The sequence below is a fragment of the Micrasema longulum genome, unplaced genomic scaffold (genome assembly GCF_059751315.1).
Source record: "Micrasema longulum isolate JH-2025_06_02 unplaced genomic scaffold, ASM5975131v1 h1tg000183l, whole genome shotgun sequence".
Lineage (NCBI taxonomy): Eukaryota > Metazoa > Arthropoda > Insecta > Trichoptera > Brachycentridae > Micrasema > Micrasema longulum.
This window is the reverse complement of record NW_028277388.1, coordinates 236,341-255,688: the sequence shown is the minus strand read 5'-3', so window position 1 is coordinate 255,688 and position 19,348 is coordinate 236,341. Positions and strand designations below refer to the sequence as shown.

Genomic DNA, 19,348 nt, shown 5'->3' with positions numbered 1-19,348 from the left:
TGAAAATACCAGCTTTCAAAAATAACTGGGAATTTGGTTAGGAATAGCAGGCGTCACATTCAACAGTATGAAAGGGTGTCTTAAGAACTGATATTTACTCAGTGAAAACCAAATGGTGCATAACACATATTCTCTTCTATGGATGCAAATCATGGCACCTTACTAGGGCCCAAAAGAGCAAAATACTAAGTTTTGAGACTAGAAGTCGAAGAAGAATCTTGGGTTTGCGGTGGTCTGACTTTGTAAGAAATTAAGTAATAAGAGAATGGGCGCAGCAAACTCAGGTGTCAACTGTCATCAAGCGAAGGCGATACAGTTGGCTGGGACATATACTGTGGATGCCTCCTGAGAGTCTTAACCACGTTTGCCTACTTTACAAGGTTCTCGGCGTCTGCTGCTGACTGTTCGTTGGCAGTTTATGTCAGAACTACGGGACTCGAACCTGACTTGGGAGGACACACAGGAGCTGGTAGCCAACAAAGAAGTCTAGAGGCATCTGGACATCGTATGCTCCAACTAGGGAGCGTACATGGAATGATGATAATGATTAATTTTATTCTAATATTATATTTTAGTTGGCTGGAAGATATTGCTTTCAGCAATAAGTCCGCCAAAGTACTTATTCTTTGTTCTTGAAGTTTTAAATAAATAAATAAAATAAATATATTTCAATACATGCTTACATATTACGATAGTAAAAACCCCAATAGTTGTTGATGGTTTTTATTGTACGTGTACAAATTATAAACTTTATTCAAGCTGATATTAACCTGTTCATATTTTTTCAAATATAGATATCCCATACGAAGAAGTTATCCAACATAATAATTGGTTAACAAAATACAAATGTTTGAAAGAAATGCAATCCAAATCAGTTGAAATATGGAAAGCTTTACGAGAAGCGCACAAATACCACAAAGAAATGTTAACTGACTCGCAAACTGGCGAACAGCAATCAAAAAACGCCACAAAGATTAATCAGGAATCAATTAAAGTGAAAGATACATTAGAAATTTGGAAAAAAAATAAAGCAATTGAGAAAAAACTCTCTGAGAACAGTTGCGTAAGTAGATAAATAATTCTAAAATAATTAAAGATTATATTTTAAAGTAGTTCTTTGTTTTGTAAATGGTCTATTCATTTCACCTAAAATAACATAAGAGGGTTTACCTATTTCAAAATGAATGAGAAAAAAATTGTGTACATTATTTTTTGAGGTAGTCCAGGGGGGACTTGTATGCACTTCTTCGGTGACGCTCCAACATTTATATAGCTTCTCAGTAGAATATTTGTCTGACCCCTGCCTGGTCTGATCGGACAAAATATGTTCTAGTCCGAGGCTATAGAAATGTTGGAGCATTGCTGGAAAAAGTGCATACAAGGCAATGGGGACTGCGTCAAAAGATAAGGCACAAAATAATTTTCTCATCAGTAGAGTGTATCAATCAATCCTCGTACTGAGAGTTTACGTAGTATTGATTATTATTTGTAATATTTACCGTAAATAAACAATTTTCAAATTTTACTCTTTGTTGATTTCAAGAGATAAAGAACTTTATGAAAAGTAAATATGGAAGTCTAGCCATTTACAGGACTTCTGGCCTGTCATAGACTGTTTCATGTGATCACCTTTAAACTATGTAAAATTCACAATTCTGCCTATATTTAAATTGAAATTTCAAAAGTGAAGAGAAAAATATGATAACTTTTGGGTATGACAATATTATTTTAAGGTTGACAATATTTTAAAACTAAGAAAAAATATGTTAGTAAAAGATTCTGAAAGGAAATTAGAAAAAGAAGTAATATTAAAATGGACGGAATCAAAAAAGCGAGAAATAGAACGAAAACTAACGGAAGATGAGGAGCAGTGTATGAAAGAAAAGAAAAAAAGATCACAGGAAGCAAATAAAAAAATTCAAGAATTCAGGTAAATAAGTTTCTTACTTGTTCACATTCAAATTTATGAGGGTGCAACCACTCAAGGGTGTCTGCCTCATGGTATAGTGGTTAACGCATTTCACTATCATACATGAGGTTTTGGGTTTGGTTCCTGGTACGAAAAACATATTTATAAAGGTATAAATAATATTTAATTATTTACAATACAGTCCCCGTCACCCTACTTCCACGTAACAAACCATTACAGTGGAATAATGAATATGACAAATGTAGGACTATAATTTCATTAGAAAGATTATGCTTAATATAAGAATATAAATACAGTGAAACCTCTATCTATCGTATTTAAAGGGACTTATTGAAATAAACTACGAATGCGGGAATAAGAGGTCAATACACAAGGAGATAAGATAAGGTAAAGATACCGCCCTGGCAATCTGCATTTCATTAGCAGGTTAAAATTATTAAAAAGAGACAAGTTTCAGGTGTAAATAAATGTAAAATTAGAAAACAGAACAAAAACAAAAAAAAAATTAAGTTTATTGCATTGGAAATAATCTTTCTTTACTGTTTTATTCCCGTAAGTCAACATTATATTTTCGGCTTTGCAAATAATATTTTTTTCGGCATCAGTTGTTGAATGTGAGTAGCAGAATGTTTTTAATCTTTCGAAGATAGTGCATGCTTCTGAAAATGAAGGTACAGGCGGCGGCTCTTCTTCATCAATATCAACATCTTCAGCTGTCTCCTTCAACCTTGCGTCACACAAGCTTTCGATAGTTTCTATCCCACACGTTGGGATATTGTCGTCAAATGTGACAAAATTGTTGATATTCGTCTGTGTATCAAGTCTGAGCCAATCATCTTCAGAAACCTTAACTTATTCTAATTGTCATTATATCTCTCTTTCTCTTTCGAACGTTCTGCGCATTAGAACATATGCAAAATATTAAAATATGTCAAATACGCATCGTAATTCAAATGATGAATGTGGTAAAATGCTGGATAGAGAAACGATCGATGCGATCAATTTTTGTATGTTTTATATGAAATTATTTTGGAGTTGGAAGAAATAAACGACACATCCCGGAAAACGATTATTCGAGGAACGATAGATGGAGGTTTCACTGTACCAGTGTTCCGCTTATTGGTAATACAAGCCCGTAAAAAAAATTCATTGTCTGTGAAATTTCCCCTCTTTCTAATTCACAATTCAAATCATTTTTAAATGTCTCCAGAAAAATGTAATGTCAAAAAACTTATTCAGAATCAATCATTGATATGTTTTGGGCCATTATGAGATCATGTCTAAAACTCCCATTAGTGAATCTAACATTTTGCCCATGTACCCATCACTAGGCATATGTTATTAAGACAATACATACATATTTAAAATTCAGGTGCAAATTGACGATATGTATGTATAAGATTTATGGAGACCATTTGAATATTTCTTCACTTAGTATCCCAACACTTGTATTGACAAATAAACTGAATAATTGTTGTATTAAAAGAAAAAATATTTTTAATTTTATATGATGTTAAATAAATGTTTGTTTTTTTTTCTTCTTCTTCTTCTTCTGCAGCCTTATTCTCTCCATTGCTGGATAAAGATCTCTTCTAAACGTCTTCATTCCTTCCTATCACCTGCTTTCATCATCCACGTTTTACCAGCAATAGGGGCAATGTCGTCAACCCATCTTTTCTGTGGCCTTCCAACACTTCTTTTGTTTGCCCATGGTCTCCACTTTATTATTCTGGGTGTCCACCTGCCATAATTTTGTTTCGCCAAGTGCCCTGCCCACTGCCATTTCAATTTCGCTGCACAATACATGATATCCACAACTCCGGTTTGGCGCCTTTTTTCTTAATTTCTTATTCTGTCTCTTAGACATACACTGAGCATCTGTCTTTCCATGGATCGTTGCGTGCATTTTAATTTCTGGCTACTTTTTTGTGTTATAGATATGGTTTCTAGTCCATATGTTGTCACCGGCAATATGCAAGATTCATATACTTGTCTTTTAAAGCATATAGGGACTTGTTTATTTTCAAAAATATATTTAAGTTTGCCGAAAGCAGCCCAACTTAGCCCTATTCTTCTTGGTAACTCCGCTATCTGGTTATCTTTACCAAGTTTGACTTTGTGTCCTAGATAAATGTATTCATCAACCACTTCGATTTTATTATCGTTAATGAAAATGTCTCATCCTGTTGGACTCATAATGGTTTTTTTTTAAGATTTTAAACTTGCATCGTTTCTTTGTTGTTCTGAATAACTTGTTTAATAAATTGTTCTGATAACCAAAAAATATATGTATTTGCTGTAACTTTATCAAACTTCAAGAACCAATTATTTGTAAAAAAATAATAATAGAGTTTCTAGTATTTTAATTTGTTTATATATACATATATGTATATTTTTTTCATTTTAAATTGTAATTTTTAATTTGTAAATTGTTTATAACCTCTGTATATGTAAAAGCCCTTTGAGCGTTGATAAATAAATTAATTTTGGCTTCAAAAAAAATATTTATACATATATATTTAAGTCCCGAATTGACTTGTAGTACTCCTGGGAATGAAATTCATTTGTAACATACGTTGTAAAATATTTTGCATTTTTAGAATATACTTAGAACAGGCTGAGCCATGTTAGATGGAGACTATCATAAACAGAGAACACTCCGTTTTCATTTTACATTAATTAGTATTATATAGATTCCCTGTTATTAAGTATGTATACTAATTTTTGCAATAAATTTATAAAATAAAATAAATATATGATTTATAAATAAAAAATATTGATATTAGACAAATGTTTTTGACTAGTTTTTTCATATCAAGTATAATTTATTTTTTGTTTATTATACTTAATTATTTTTGTGTTTGTTGATTAGATAAAATAATTAAAAAAGGAGGATTTAATAAATATAATATATTCTTTAGTTTATTTATTGGTATGTTTTGGATATTTTATTGATTTCTAAGCTATTTATAAAGTCTGGGTAAAATATATTTACGTATAAACACTTAGTGGAAAAGGTGTTTGTACATTTTGTAAAAAAAATTACTTAGTAGGTACAGTAAAATTTATTCTTATTCAAATTATTTTTTAAAGCAAACATTTTTATTGCTGTTAATTAACAGACAGCGAGATCAAGAATTTATTGACGCCAGAAAGGGAGAGCTTAATCAGTTGAGGAAAACCAAATCTTGCAATAATTTGGAACGCCGTATTCCAAAGAAAAGTTCAGACTATACTACAAGCAAGGCTCCCAAGCAATATGATAAGCCTACAGAGCAGTGGTGTAGCAGGATTAAGAAGTGCTCTTCAGTAGACACAATACTATTCCCAGGAACTAAGTCTTATGTGGACGCTTTACCAAAATTGTATGTATATAAACATTGAAATTAGTTAGTAAAATTTCTTGGTGGAAAGTTTATTACAATTTATAAATCAACATTTCAATTCTATAATACACTACTAAGGGCCGCCGTGGGTTGTTAAGAAATATTTATGTTTAATAAGCGAGATTCTTATAAAGATTGGCAAAATATATTTTTTAAGGCAATCATGCCCATTTTGACAAAATGTACTTATTTAAATTAAACTGATATTTTTTTCTTTTTTTATGGCCATAACTGGATAAAGTCACTTTGTTATTTTTATTTAATATGAATTTGATATAAATTGTCTGCATACGGAATTAAAAAAAAAAAAAATAAATATGTACGCAAGGACGAAATCGAGATCTTCTTTGAAAGGAATATAATTGGGCATTTACAAGGTTAAAGATTTGATATTGGTTGTTTTAAGTGAACATATTACACACTCAATAACACGCACATGCCTTTGTTAAAAAAGTCAAAGTTCATCAATTCCATAAAAAAAGTTTTTTTCAAAGGGAAACTATTGTACATCATTAAAATGTACATATTATATAAACCCAGCATTTCCTTTCCTTTTAATAAAAACACGAAAGAAAATACTAAACTTATAGATGTGTGATTTTCAACTGTTTAATGTTTCTTATATATAAATTTATTCATATAATTTACCAATATCTGTTTTTAAAGTTTTAAGCAAATTTACAGAGGTATGCCAAAATGGAGAAAGGGAATAATGACAAGATGAGAAAAGGAGCATGGAATAATAAAATATGAAGACCATTTCTTTGAATACTATTCAACATGCATATTACATTAAAAATATGTATTTATAATATTTCTTTGTGCATGTTATGTACATACCCATAATGTAGGTATGTAGTATAAATAAATATTTTTTGACATCACTTTAATTACGCATTTAAAAAATGAAAATAATAAAAAACAATGCAACTGAACATTTTTATTTATTTAAACCTCTAATTTTTGTTAAACAATTTGATAACAATCTAAATTTATAATACTAGTAAACACTTTTATATATACATATTACATTTAAATATGCCTCGACATTAATAAAAAGAAAATAAAGTATTTGATTGCAAGTAATATTTAACTTAGATGTGACAAATCATAAATTTATATAAATAACATAGAATTTTTTTGTTTTAAATTGAATCTCATACAATTTCTGATCAAAGCCAAATAAATATTAGAAAACTAAAATATTGGCCATACTTTAGGTACCATAGATATACCCTTGATTTATTATATAAAATTTGTAGAACATTCTTCGAGTGAATTAAAATAAATTAATTTGGAATGTATGCTTGAATCAAATCTATGATAGTGATGATTTATCATTCAATAAATAACATGAAAAATAATGAAAATAATTTGAATTTTATTTAGTTAGATTTATTTAAATGTTAATTTTAAAAATGAGGCACTCAAAATAAAAGTTAATATTATACAATATAGACATTTAAAAGCATATACTTTAATAGAAGAACTGAAAATTTACGTAAAGCTGTACACAACAAAATCACGCTGAGAAAAAGCAATTTTTTTTTTTACAATGTAAATACATAACAATAATTTGTAATAGGAGATATTAATTTATAATACAGTATTTTGAGGGTAAAATAACGATACAGCCAATATCAAATAGACTGTAGATATTATATGATGTAGTGACATATTTAGGCCTTCGCTCCAACAGAACTATTTCCAGTCAGTTTACCAGTAGCAGTGTTGCCAGTTTGTTCTTTTTCTAACTGTTTTCCGAGGTATTCCCTGTGTAAAAAAAAAGAAAATTGAGTTTACTTCAAGAAACAAAAAAGTATGAAGTATGTATGAAATGTATAATCTTTAAAACATTACAAGCATTTGATAATTATATCTTTACATAAATTAATAAATGCCATAAAATTATCATGTTTTGGCTTAGCATAGGATAAAAATTTCCTTAAATAAATCATCTATGGTCATACTTCGTAGTAGGAAAAGAGAGCATACATGGTAGGGTGGGCCATTAATTTTTTTTCCGAATTTAGAAATGAAAGGGGTCTAAAAAGATGCCTTTTGGATTAAATAGAATGCAAAAAATATTCAAAAAAATATTCGATACTACTTTTGGCCCTCAACCAGAGCTTGAAGTTTTCGAAAAAGTCGATTTTTTGCTCTAAGCCGGCTGTCATTTCGAATTTGAGTAAGTAAATCAGTCCAATTAAATTTTATTAAATAAGCATCTAAGGGCGTGAGTTGCACTTTGTTTCGTAATAAATGGGTAGCATTGTTTTAATGGGCCATTGTTTTCGTCAATATTAGTCAGGCGCTCGACGGAATCAGTTCCGCGGAGTGTAAACTTTTTGCATTTCGGTAGTTTTAAAGCGTGTTCGAATTTGTAATGTAATTTAGTTATTTATTTACTGCCAAAAAATAATTTTATCAATATGGATAATTAACAAAATGTTCAGACAGTGATAAACTTCAAACCTCGGTTGAGGGCCAAATGTAGTATGGAATATTTTTTTTAAATAATTTTTACGTTCAATGTGATTTAAAATGCAACTTTTTAGACCCCTTTCACTTTGATGTCTAAAAAAATAAAAAGCCTCATACATCATCGGCCCACTCTAATACATGGTTTCTAAAAATATTTGGAATGCTTAAAATTTTTTTTAATTAAAAATCAGTACGGCTCATTGCTCTCAGATGGTAATTTATTTTTAATGAAAGGGCTAGGTAGAGAGTAAGCTTGACACTTTTTACAGATATTTTTCACTAACAATGAATTTGATAAAGAATACATATTAACAAAATAACAATCAGGCATTAAATTTCACACTGAAGCAGAAAAAAAACATGTTTTTAAAATTGGCAACAAAAAGACATTTTAAAATTGTTAATTTAAAAACAAATAACCTATAACTATCTCTATGTTTCCATTTTCCTCTATCCTCATTCCTCTGAAGAAATTATTTTTTGTTGTCTTTTTTTTTTCTCCCTAAGCTTAATAACTGCCTCATATTTACATTATCATCATCAGTGGCGCTACAGCCCGTTGTGGGCCCTGGCCTCCTCCAGAATTTGTCTCCATTCGTCCCTGCACCCCGCGGCTCTTCTCCAGTTTGTCAGGCCAATCGCTCTAATGTCACTTTCCACATTATCCAGCCATCTTAATTTTGGTCTGCCTCTGCTTTGTCTGCCTCCCGGAGTGGTATAAAGAATCTTTTTTGGGGTACGGTTATCATTCATTCTGTGCACATGGCCCAACCACTGTAATCTTCTTATTTTGAAGAATTGTGCAATGTTGGGTTCGCCATACAGTGCCTCTAATTCATGATTAAACCGTCTCCTCCACACTCCGTTTTGGTTGACAGCACCAAATATCTTCCTTAATATTTTTCATTCGAATACAAATACCATATTTTCATCTCTTTTGATCATATTTACATATATTATATACTACCTACATTTAACGTCATTATATTCTCATATTTATATTTATTAGAAACTATAACTGTGTATACACATGTAAGTATATTTCTTGATGTTTTTACCAATAAAAAAAACTCACCAGTTGTGAACCATAAGTTTTTGGACAGCAAGAAGAGCTTCATAACGAACATTGGGATCTTCATGTCCTAAGAGCTGCATCACAAGCTGTTTTCCTCCTAACTGTTCAATCACACTAAGATAAAAGAGAAAATACACATTTGAAGCATTAATTTTTAGTAATAATATGTTCTTGGACAATGTTAACAGTGCTCACAATATTTAAAAAAATATATATTAACTCATTTTTAGCATATCTACTGAAAATTAACATAAAGGTAAAAATAATTTAAAGGAAAATGAATTTGTAATATAATCTTCTCAAGATGTATGAAAACAAATAAGAAAGAGTGGTTGTGCACAGCAATAATGTAGAATACTCCATGCACAACTCTTCTTTTACTATCAACGGAGGACAATCTGTGCACAACCCCCCCTAATTTGCCCTTACAGTATATCTTTTTAAAAAAGTCGACATATAAAATCCAACTAAAACAATAGGTTTTTGTCATTAAAAAAAAATGACATGGAAAAATTCTAATCCAAGATATTGGAAATGAAAGAAAATAATTCATAAAGATAGTTTTCTTCAGGCTACATTCTACAATACAATCCACACTTTTTAAATCATTAACCTTTAAGACTTGAACCACAGAGAAAGAAGTTTTATTTGACCACTGCACAAATGGTAAACTCTAAAAATTCGGTTGGCACTAAATATGATAGTTCGCATTAACGTTTCCAAACACCTTTGTACGTTAGAATTGACCTGAAGTGAGAATACTGGTCAAAAGTAGAAAAAGCTTTCAGAGAATGTTTGGTAACCTACGATTTATAAGTTTAATCAAAAGTACATATAAAATTCTTACTGCTTTCCACGAGGATAGTGTCTGACATATTCCCCAATATCGAAAGAAGCCACAGAGAGTACGAGGGGATCCTTTGAGGTGTCGAGATGGTGGATGAGGGTTCGCAGAAGTTCGTAGTTCTTCTCGTTTAGCCTCCCAGCATTCTCACGCCAAAACTTGGCTGATTTGTGCACCGGAGACCATTCCAACCTGTAATATTACAATACTTGAAGAACTAACTTTGTTATTCTACATTTTAAATAATCCTACAATTAGGGGGAAATTACAATCGGAAGATACAGAAGCTAAACCTTCACTATAGTATGATATATTTGAAGATAAATTCTCCTGAGTGATCACGAAGACACACTACCGACCCTGTATCTTCCGGTTTTGGGTAGGTACATCGAAATGTACGTAAATACGGTACACATATCTATGCACTGAAGTGACATACCTTTACTACGACGGTATAGTTGAAGATATATAAATTATGATTTACTTGCACACAAAATACAAAAGAGAAATAAGTCAAGTTTAATAAGTCATTTAGCACAGATTAAATTTCGACAGTCAATACAGCATTCACTTGTTGTTAAAATTTAAAAATAGAGGTAATTACAGCGCATGAGAAAGATCACATGATCCTTGAGATAAGATAATGCGCATGCGCCCGTATATGGCAACATTTCGGATAAAATGGCGCCACTATGAATAAGAAATATTACCATTTCATTTATCTTCATCTTCCTAAAAAAATGTATCAACATGTTGATAGAGCTGGCTTTGTATTTCTGAGGTAGATAGAAATAGATGAAAAGTTAAGCACACCATCATGGGAATTGTCAAATGGTCTATAAAAATGATTTTCACTTTTTTTTTCAAAATTTTCATTTAAAATTTTACCTTTACTAGCTTAAAAAAATTGAATAACAAGCACCAGAATTAAATAAAATATTGAAACACATAGCTTGAAATGCAAAAAAATACCTTCCACTTTTAACTTCTGTAGAGTATTCATCAAATGAGCTCAGGTCTTGGATAGAAGCCTGAAGCCTTTCATTCAGAAACTCAACATCTTCCATGATGTCCTCATCGTCAGACCTCTTCTGTTCTAATATTGAAAGCTGCTTCAGAACCTTGCACTGAACCATTGCGATACAATGCTCTTTGGATACCTGAAACAAATAATAGAAGAATAGAAAACAATAATAGTTTCATTTATGATACATGCGTTATATTTTAATAGTGTAGGCAGTTGTTTTTCCTCTTATTTATCTCCACTCCATTTCCGTTTAAAAGATATTTACTTGAGGGTATAGATATAATAAAATAAAATATTGCAATGAGAATATTAATTTAAAATTACATTTGAATACAAATTCACTAACTTGGCCATAATAATTAAGGAGAAAAAAATATATATAGTAACTTAAAATAAATAATAATTTCATGTGATAAAATAGCGATATAAAGAATAACAATCCAAAAAAAGGAATAACATAAAAAATAATTGAATACAAATAATAAAACTTAAATTTACCTGATTATCCTCTGGCTTCTCGATCAGGTTGCGGAACACTGCAAGGACTATTCTGGTGACTTTCTCTTTGACAGAATCACTCAAAATATCAGCGAGAATTGGGATGACGTTGAATTTGTTCATTTTCTCTGCCAAAAGGGGGTGGAACGTTAGCACCCAAAGGCAGAATACCAGCTGATATTGGACCTATTTAATACAGACAAATAAACAGTTTACTTATCTATACACTGGCTCTTACAAATTAGTGGAATATAATATTATGTACGAAAAATAATAATTAGTTTATAAAATTAATTACTATGTACCTGGAAATTGACCCTGGATGACAGGATGGAGAGGATCGTGGATATGCCATCAACAGAAAGGAAAGCAAAGCGGTATTCATCAATACGAAGCATCATTTGTAGGCAGCGAGCCACAGACTGAATGTATTCATTGTTCTGTAGAGAAATATCAAAACAAATTAGCATCAGAACTACTTAAATACATCAAGCTTTAAGTAAAAACTTCATAAGATGTTTCTTAGGATTTAAAAAATACAAATATCTAAAGTGGAAATCATTTGATATAGTCAACTAGTATTCTAATTACCACATTGTAATACATAATTAATTTCAATAAAACATCAATTTTGTTTTTGGTGTCAATAATGTCAATTTTAACAATCTTCATTTTATTTGCATTCTTTGATCTGTGTAGTATATTTATTCCATTCAAAATTGTCAGCATTAACTCCATTATTCAACGTAAAAAAATAACATGGTGATTTACTTATGTCAACATATCACTTTTAATATTAACAAATAAATTAAATGTAAAAATGTTTATTTAAAAACAAACTAGTATTTTTTATTGAATTAAATAAATTCTTCAAAGGGAAAAGAATGGATACAGTGTATTGAAAATGAAAATTCTTTAGGAAACATTTTAAGTGTTGTAAAAACTATGCTTAGAATGGTGTTGTAGGAACAAATTTGTTGTAGAACATCATTTCTTAGGTGAAAATTTCATAAGATAGTTTCCCAAAGTATTCTGTATATACAAAACACAAAATTTAAATTATGCTAAGGTATGTTGTGGGTTAAAAACATCAAGCACCAAAATAATATATATTTGGAGTGTATTTATCCAATTTGTAGTGATTATTAAAATGTTTTAGGTTAAATTTTACACACCAGTATTCACTATTGAAACACCATGCAAATACACATGTAAATGGAATATATTTTATAAAAATTTTATGGAAAATAAGATTTTCCAGCAACAGCAATTAAAAAATACAATAACTTTACAAATTTAAAACTTTACCTAGTATGCAATATTGTTCCCGAAAGTTTTCGTAATGTCTACTACAAATTAGGGTTTTCTAAAATGAAACTGAAACAGTTTTGTCTGAGGGGACAGAGGGTTTATAAAACATAACTTACAAATAGTAGAGTTTAAATAAAATCGATAGGATTACAGACCGAAATGTCAACACCGGAATATTTAAGTTCATCCAAAGCTGCGGACACTTCCGTATAGGACTCGTGAGTCGCCTTAGCTCCCTTTTCAGTTCCCGAGTTCAATTGACGAATATTCTCAGCGTGCACAATGTCTGCGGTCAGTTGGTCCGCCTTAGAATAATTTCAATATAAAGGAAATTGTTTCCAAAAACATGGAAAAAAACAAATCCCAGAAAGCTGCGGCTATTTCTCTAAAAAGCTAGTTTTATGCGACACAAACAGTTCCTGATTAATCAGAACTCACAATTCAGATTGTATTATTCCACAAAAAACAGATTCACGGGTGTTATTACATCAATCGGGAAATAAATGTTAAAGGCGAAACAAAAGATAAAATATGTAAACTACAATGAGTTTGAAAACAATGTTAGCAAGGTAATTAATACTACTTAAATATGTCGAATGATATAAAGATTAATCATATTATACAGTGCTTTGATTTTAAGAGCAGTGTAATCTAAATTTCTAGAAGCCCAATATTTTTTACAAGTATATATTAATTAAGATTATACATTAATTAAAAATTCTTTTACTTTTATCTATAATTTATCAATTCTTGACCAAGAAAATTTCACTTTAATACCATCACCTGGCAAACTACATAACATAGTCCGAATTGATAACATTAATGTGCAAATAAAATGGCTGTAAGTGATAAAATTCAACAATAAGACAAGTGAAAATTTGTAGTCATAATAATGTTTATACTATTTATATATTACAAAGATTCTAAAATAGATTAAAAAAATTAAAAAGAAATATGAGTTTTATTATTGAAATAAACATTCATTTCGTATGGAATTAAAAAAATATTAACATAACTATTACTATTAATTTAGAATAAGAAGCAAACTGTTGATTTAATCAAATACAAATGTCTGGGTTATAATCTCAATACAATATATAAAAATAGATTATCATGTATTAACAAAACACATACAAGATTCACATTGAAATATTGTGATGTGTTTGTAAGATTGATGTTTCAAAAGTAGTAAAGAAAGAATAAACAACCTGAGTAGTGCTCAACAAAGATTAATGTTATCTTAAAAGTATCTTCTGTACTGTTAAAGCAAATATGGTTTAAAAAATACATAATATTTTTCCTTGTATTAAAAGTTATATTTCGTACACATCACAATTTGTGTGATTCATCATGTTTTTCGATTATAAACAGATTCACAAATATACACAATAGAAAAATAGTGACATTAAAATTTGCGTCTTGCGAAATGTTCATACATGCTGATGATGTGTTACAAGATATAGCAATGACTCTTGCCATGTTTAGAATTAAGAGACAATAAGTGATGGTAAAGATTGAACTATAAATAATATTTAGAATATGGATTATTGACAAAACAGTTAGGAAAGTTGCAAACATGTTGTAAGCTCAACCAAGATATGATGATAAAATAAACTTAAATATTTAATAAATTATAGTTGTTAGAATGTTTCAAATAACACATTAAAATTAGTAAAACAACCCATTTACTCTAAAAGGAATAGACCATATACCGTAATAAAAATATATACACATTATTTGCAAACTGATTAGGTAGTAATCACTTCACTAGTACAAAATTTTGAAAAATCACAAAGAAAATTAAGAAACAAATGTACAGTAAATATTTTAGAAATAATGTTCCACAACCCGAAATACTGAATATAACCAGTCAGTGTCTATTTTTTTCATTATAATGTACATGTAGATATTTTTATTGAAGTCTAATGCATTGTTTTTATTTCAAAACATTAATTATGTTGATTGATTGATTGATTAGTTTCGAAGTTTTTGATAATAGACAGACACATCCCCATCCACTAACAGAACGCTATTGATTTTAAAATGCACATTTAATGTGTTAATTTATAGATTAGTCACAGATATTCATGGTTAATTTGAAATTAAACAGTACACTTTTGACATTTGATTTTAATTTCTTTGAACAAGATGTAGTAGGTATAAATTACAGTGCGCAAAAATATGGATATGGTTTAGTAAAAAAGATTACAAAAATAAAAAAAGGATTCAGTGAACACAAATTTTATCCATTTAAAAAATAACAATTAAGGATGGAAGATAAAAAAAGTATTAATTAAAATATATCTATTAAAAAAAAAACTGTGTTCACGACCTTCATAAAACATATTTTCTCGATCAACTTTTCATGGGATATCAAGATTTTTATTCGATAAGCGAGGACAGAAGGATAAAAATGCTACAAAATAATATGCTGAAAGGTAAGAATTTTGTTCAAAGTTTTACAGCACATTACATATTTTCGTTACATCCAATATTTATAATATTATGAAGCGTATACAAAACACATTCAAATCCTCCCTAAAAACATTCTAGGTTTTTAATAAGTACAACAAAAAAGCTAAGCCCAAATGAAATTGTCATGAACCATTTTTTTAAGGTTTTGTGATAAATATTGAGACAAAGAATTAAATAACATGACTTTTAAGATTTTAGATTAATTGAAATATAGTAAACCCCCCTATAATGTACACTCGTTTAAGGTTTTTTTTCTATAACGTTTGCAGCAGTTTTTTCGTATAAATCGGCACATCCCTGCTCTGTCCCAGGGATATTCACATAATAAAGTAAGTAATATGTTCTACTTGGAATAAATTATGATCAAATAAATTAATTGATGCAAACTTTTTTATTTTATTAAAAATTAACATGTAAAAATGTGTTCTATAATTTATTAACACTGTGTGCCATTGTTTGACAAATATTTCATTCCCATCACTTTATTTGAAGAGCGAGCTATTATTCTTATTGGTGCTAACTGGCACCAACTAGGTATCAACTTCTTGAAGTGGTCGTAAACTGTGATATAAAATAATGCATATTTTTTGCGAAGAAAAAATCAACTGCCTGATGATGATCCTAGTGCTGCACTATGACAATTTTGGGGTGTGGTCAACCTTACTCACTTTCAAGTACGTAAAAATAATATATAACATTACACTGAGGCATACGGACCCGGTCTAACGTTCGCGCAGTAGATGTCATACGCATTGTCTCTCGATGTAGATAATACTTATTTTTAAAAAAAAAGTTAAACTGTCAAGTTGAACTACCCTGCTCGCAAGTTCCGGGGGGAAATTACTCAACGTTATAGGGGGTTTTACAGTATTTTATTATTAGAACAAATAAATATTTTTGGTAAGCACTAATATTGGATTAGTTGAAATGGGCTCTAACGTTAAATGATACGTATTACAATATAGACAAAGGATTTCAAGAAGATTGCCGTAAGATTTGGAAAAAGCATACTTTGAGATTTAAAAAATCTGTTTAGTGATCAAAATAACAGCTGAAACATAATTGAAATATTTGACATACCATAATTAAACAAATAAATTTATTTTGAATTAATCATAATATTATCCTTGAATTAATTCACATGTATTAATTAAATATTGAAGAGGGATATGTACCGTTTAAAAAAAAAGAGAAAACAAAAAGGACTTAGCCACCATTTACAAAAAATTAATGTTACACGTGGGCATGATTCATTTCTTTGCATCGGGCTTCTTATGTTTTTTCAATAAATACCTAAATATTAAATACCTCAGTAAATTTTAAAAAGCACCTGAATTTAATGCAGAAAAATAACATTTCTTAAAATTGACTAGAAATACAATACGTGGAATTGGATCATTTGATCTTCTTTTTTGGGGGCTTCAGACAAAAAAAAACATTATTCACACTACGATTGTAAAAAAAATTGGCATTCTAATACAAAAAGCAATGAGCAGATATCTAAAAATATAAATCCTTTAAATATTTACTAATATTAATTGAAATGTTTGACCACAAAGTTAATGCTTTAAATAATAATGATAAAAATAAAAAACAGTTTTCTCAAAAAAATACTAAGGTCATTCAAATTTCATTCAGTTAAACCAATGTTACCAACTAATAAAAAAACACTCTTAAATTAAACTTAATGGTGATAAAAATAAGAAAATGTTTTAAAAAAATATATTTGAGATAATTAATTTCATAATAAACACATTTTCTCAAATTAGAATTTATACACAAAATATATTTTAATCATAGAAAAATTATCACTTCCAAAGTAATAAACTAGCATACCTCAATTAAAAATTAAGCGATTTCATAAACAATTTTAAATAACAATCCTACCCAATAGGTTTTCTGTTCTAAGGAGGTAATAGGTTTTCTGCATTGTTTGTTATTATTGGTACATGCAAGATTTCAATCACATTATTTAATTAAAAATAAAATTAAGATTTGAAAAATAGCTACTTCCGATAACATGCCATAATGTAAGAAGTAAAAAATATAATGAACACTTACATTGAGTTTCAGTTGTTCTTTCAGCCAAGTAAGGTAATAGTGTAAATCTGTCTTGTCCATCAGTTCACGAGACCAGCACGCAATTTTAGCAATAATTCTCGATGACATATTCATGATGAACCCATCTTGACGATTTAGGAGGTTAAGAAAAGGTAACCAAAGGGAATCTCTCTTACGCAGAGCATGCTCGTGGAATATTTCTACTCGCGTCTTGTCTTCCTGCAAACATAATCAGAAAAATTTACAAGAAATAACACTTTTTTATTGTTTAAAACCACAATTAAAATAATGTTGCAACTGGTTTTAGAACACAACTGTTCCTTAGTTAAGGCAAACAGATAGACTTAAAAAAAATACATCTCTCGTAATACTAATTTACATATGTTCCCGGATTTATCTTATCTATACCTGAATAAGCATAGATCACTGTAATTAGAGCATGTGATGCAGTATTGTCTTGATTATTAAAAACATATTAATATTAGATAATTAGTCTTCCTCTTCTGACAAGGTCGCAAAAATGTACACTAGATAAAATCACAATAAATATGAGTACCTTGTACGAGTACACATACTGCACACTCAATGTAAGACTATTACTATAATTAATTCCTGTAAATAAAAAAAAAATAAGTAAAAATCCAATTTTGAGTTAAGCTCAGTTTCAGTAATGCCATAATCATATTTTCTGAGTTTCATAGGATCACAATCTTATATATGCATTTATCACAAAACGATGTTGTTGTAGTTAGTTCCTTGTGATCCTAAACACAGAAATATTATTATGGCATCGTTGAAACTAACCTCAACTCACAATATGCAGTTTTGTAGTTACCCCTTTATGATCCTAAACACCCAAATAGTATAATCTTAAATTATCATAATGGATAATTAAAAAAAAAAAACTTCCTGAATATAAGTTTAATTTTGTTTGTCTGTGTTCTATATTAATTTGTTAAGTATTATAATATATTAAAATGTAATTGCCTAGCTTGGAACGGGGTATGTACCCTTGTTAGTTGGGCAAAGTGAATATGGAATTGTATTTTGATAAAGAGTGTGAATAAATAAATAAATAAATAAATATATAACATTATTTAACATAGTTATTTTAGAGTGTGATTTAAAGAACAGGCGGGTTTTAAGTTTTTTCGAAACATCACTTCACTCTAACAGTTTTGCACTTCTGCTGGGAGAACATTCCATTCAGGTTTGCGATTCCATTGCATTCCATTGAATTTAGTGGGCTGATTATGTAATGAGATTTTATTTGCAAAAGACAGAAACTGGTAAGGAATCAAAAACCATCTGGAATAGTTATGAGATATAAAAATACTAGTAAAGGGTGCATTGAAGACATTAAATAAATAAATTTTATTAAGAAATTACATGGAAAAGCAAGATTGATATTTTGCTTTCATGCACATTTCATTATCTACGGATAAAAAAGACAAAGGATTACCTGCAGCATGTCATCAATCATGATGAGGATGTACTGGATGGTTTGATCCTTACTAACGTGGCCGAGGAGGTTGAAGAATGTCTTGGCACACTGAGCCCTCTGATCCTGAAGAAGGGTGGCCTTGGTTACTCCATCGGCAGTATCAAAAGCTACAATAAAATTGTAATCTTCTTGGGTGATCATCTGAGACCTATGAAGGAGTAATATATAACATAGATGTAAAATTTTTCGTCCAATCTGCTGTTAAGTTAAATAAAAATGGAGAAGTAGTTAAATATAAAGTTCAAAAAAGGATTGATTAATTTTTATTAATAGTTTTCAGAAAAAGGCTTTTCTACAGTCAAAATACAATTATAAGAATTGTGCAAAAATGCAGAAATCTTAATGTCTATTTAAAATTTTAAAATCATGTAGTGTTTTACTCACTGTAGATATGATTGCCAATTCACCTTTTGCTGGCGGATGTCTGAAGCCTGCTGCTGCAGCACACTGGTAGCAGCTATCATATCTTAAATGTAAAATAAGGAATAATTTTATCGCAAAACGAAACTTTACTACGACTTAAGAAAAATATTTTTAAAAACAAAATTACGGGGCTGGGCTCGATACAACTCACCAATTTTGTCATCTGGTAAAGATGTAATAATGTTTTTAACAGAACTATCATGCACATTTGCCATTTTGAGGACGTCTTCGGCTAGAACTTTTCTCAAATAATCAAAATATTCCACATCCAGAAAAAAGGAATTATTTTGTAGAATGAGGCGAACAACTCAGCTGAGAAGTCTTGTGACT

At 29.7% G+C, this 19,348-nt stretch overlaps 2 protein-coding genes and 1 long non-coding RNA gene across 12 annotated transcripts in view; 1 reads left to right on the top strand and 2 right to left on the bottom strand.

The window, feature by feature from the left end:
• LOC148283887 (uncharacterized) overlaps positions 1–2,480 on the bottom strand; it is a 12,083-nt gene extending 9,603 nt beyond the window's left edge. The window contains exon 1 of the long non-coding RNA XR_015825484.1: positions 1,948–2,480. This is a non-coding gene — a long non-coding RNA (uncharacterized LOC148283887). The remainder of the gene's footprint in view (positions 1–1,947) is intronic.
• The window catches only part of LOC148283886 (coiled-coil domain-containing protein 112-like), a 20,460-nt gene extending 13,556 nt beyond the window's left edge, over positions 1–6,904 (top strand). For 8 of the 9 annotated variants that reach the window (XR_015825483.1, XR_015825482.1, XM_088243054.1 and 5 more), the window contains 4 exons: positions 795–1,063; positions 1,734–1,930; positions 5,053–5,295; positions 6,001–6,904. Coding sequence is in view for 6 of the 9 variants with exons in the window: in XM_088243054.1 (XP_088099180.1) it covers positions 795–1,063; positions 1,734–1,930; positions 5,053–5,295; positions 6,001–6,040 (749 nt within the window). In the remaining 3 variants the exon portion in view is untranslated. Of the gene's footprint in view, positions 1–794; positions 1,064–1,733; positions 1,931–5,023; positions 5,296–6,000 lie in introns of all 9 variants that reach the window. The other variant, XR_015825481.1, reaches the window with a different exon arrangement.
• VhaSFD (V-type proton ATPase subunit VhaSFD) lies at positions 6,242–19,348 on the bottom strand. Of its 2 annotated transcripts, XM_088243048.1 has the most exons (11): positions 19,170–19,348; positions 18,980–19,061; positions 18,554–18,743; positions 17,092–17,310; positions 12,711–12,860; positions 11,550–11,684; positions 11,245–11,430; positions 10,692–10,879; positions 9,723–9,911; positions 8,876–8,989; positions 6,242–7,089 (listed from the first exon to the last, which is right to left on the bottom strand). In XM_088243048.1, the coding sequence occupies exons 1-11, from the start codon at positions 19,231–19,233 to the stop codon at positions 6,996–6,998; spliced, it is 1,611 nt and encodes a 536-aa protein (XP_088099174.1). In that variant the 5' UTR covers positions 19,234–19,348; the 3' UTR covers positions 6,242–6,995. The 2 variants fall into 2 exon arrangements, with proteins under 2 accessions (XP_088099174.1, XP_088099175.1); XM_088243049.1 differs by lacking the exon at positions 12,711–12,860.

Coding starts and splice junctions, on each gene's coding strand:
- VhaSFD (XM_088243048.1), bottom strand. CDS start 19,233: ATGGCAAATGTGCATGATAGTTCTGTTAAAAACATTATTACATCTTTA. Junction 10,880..11,244: donor AGAAGCCAGAGGATAATCAG/GTAAATTTAAGT, acceptor TATTTGTTTCAG/GTATCCAAAGAGCATTGTAT. Junction 8,990..9,722: donor CACTATCCTCGTGGAAAGCA/GTAAGAATTTTA, acceptor CTTTTATCTTAG/TGTGATTGAACAGTTAGGAG.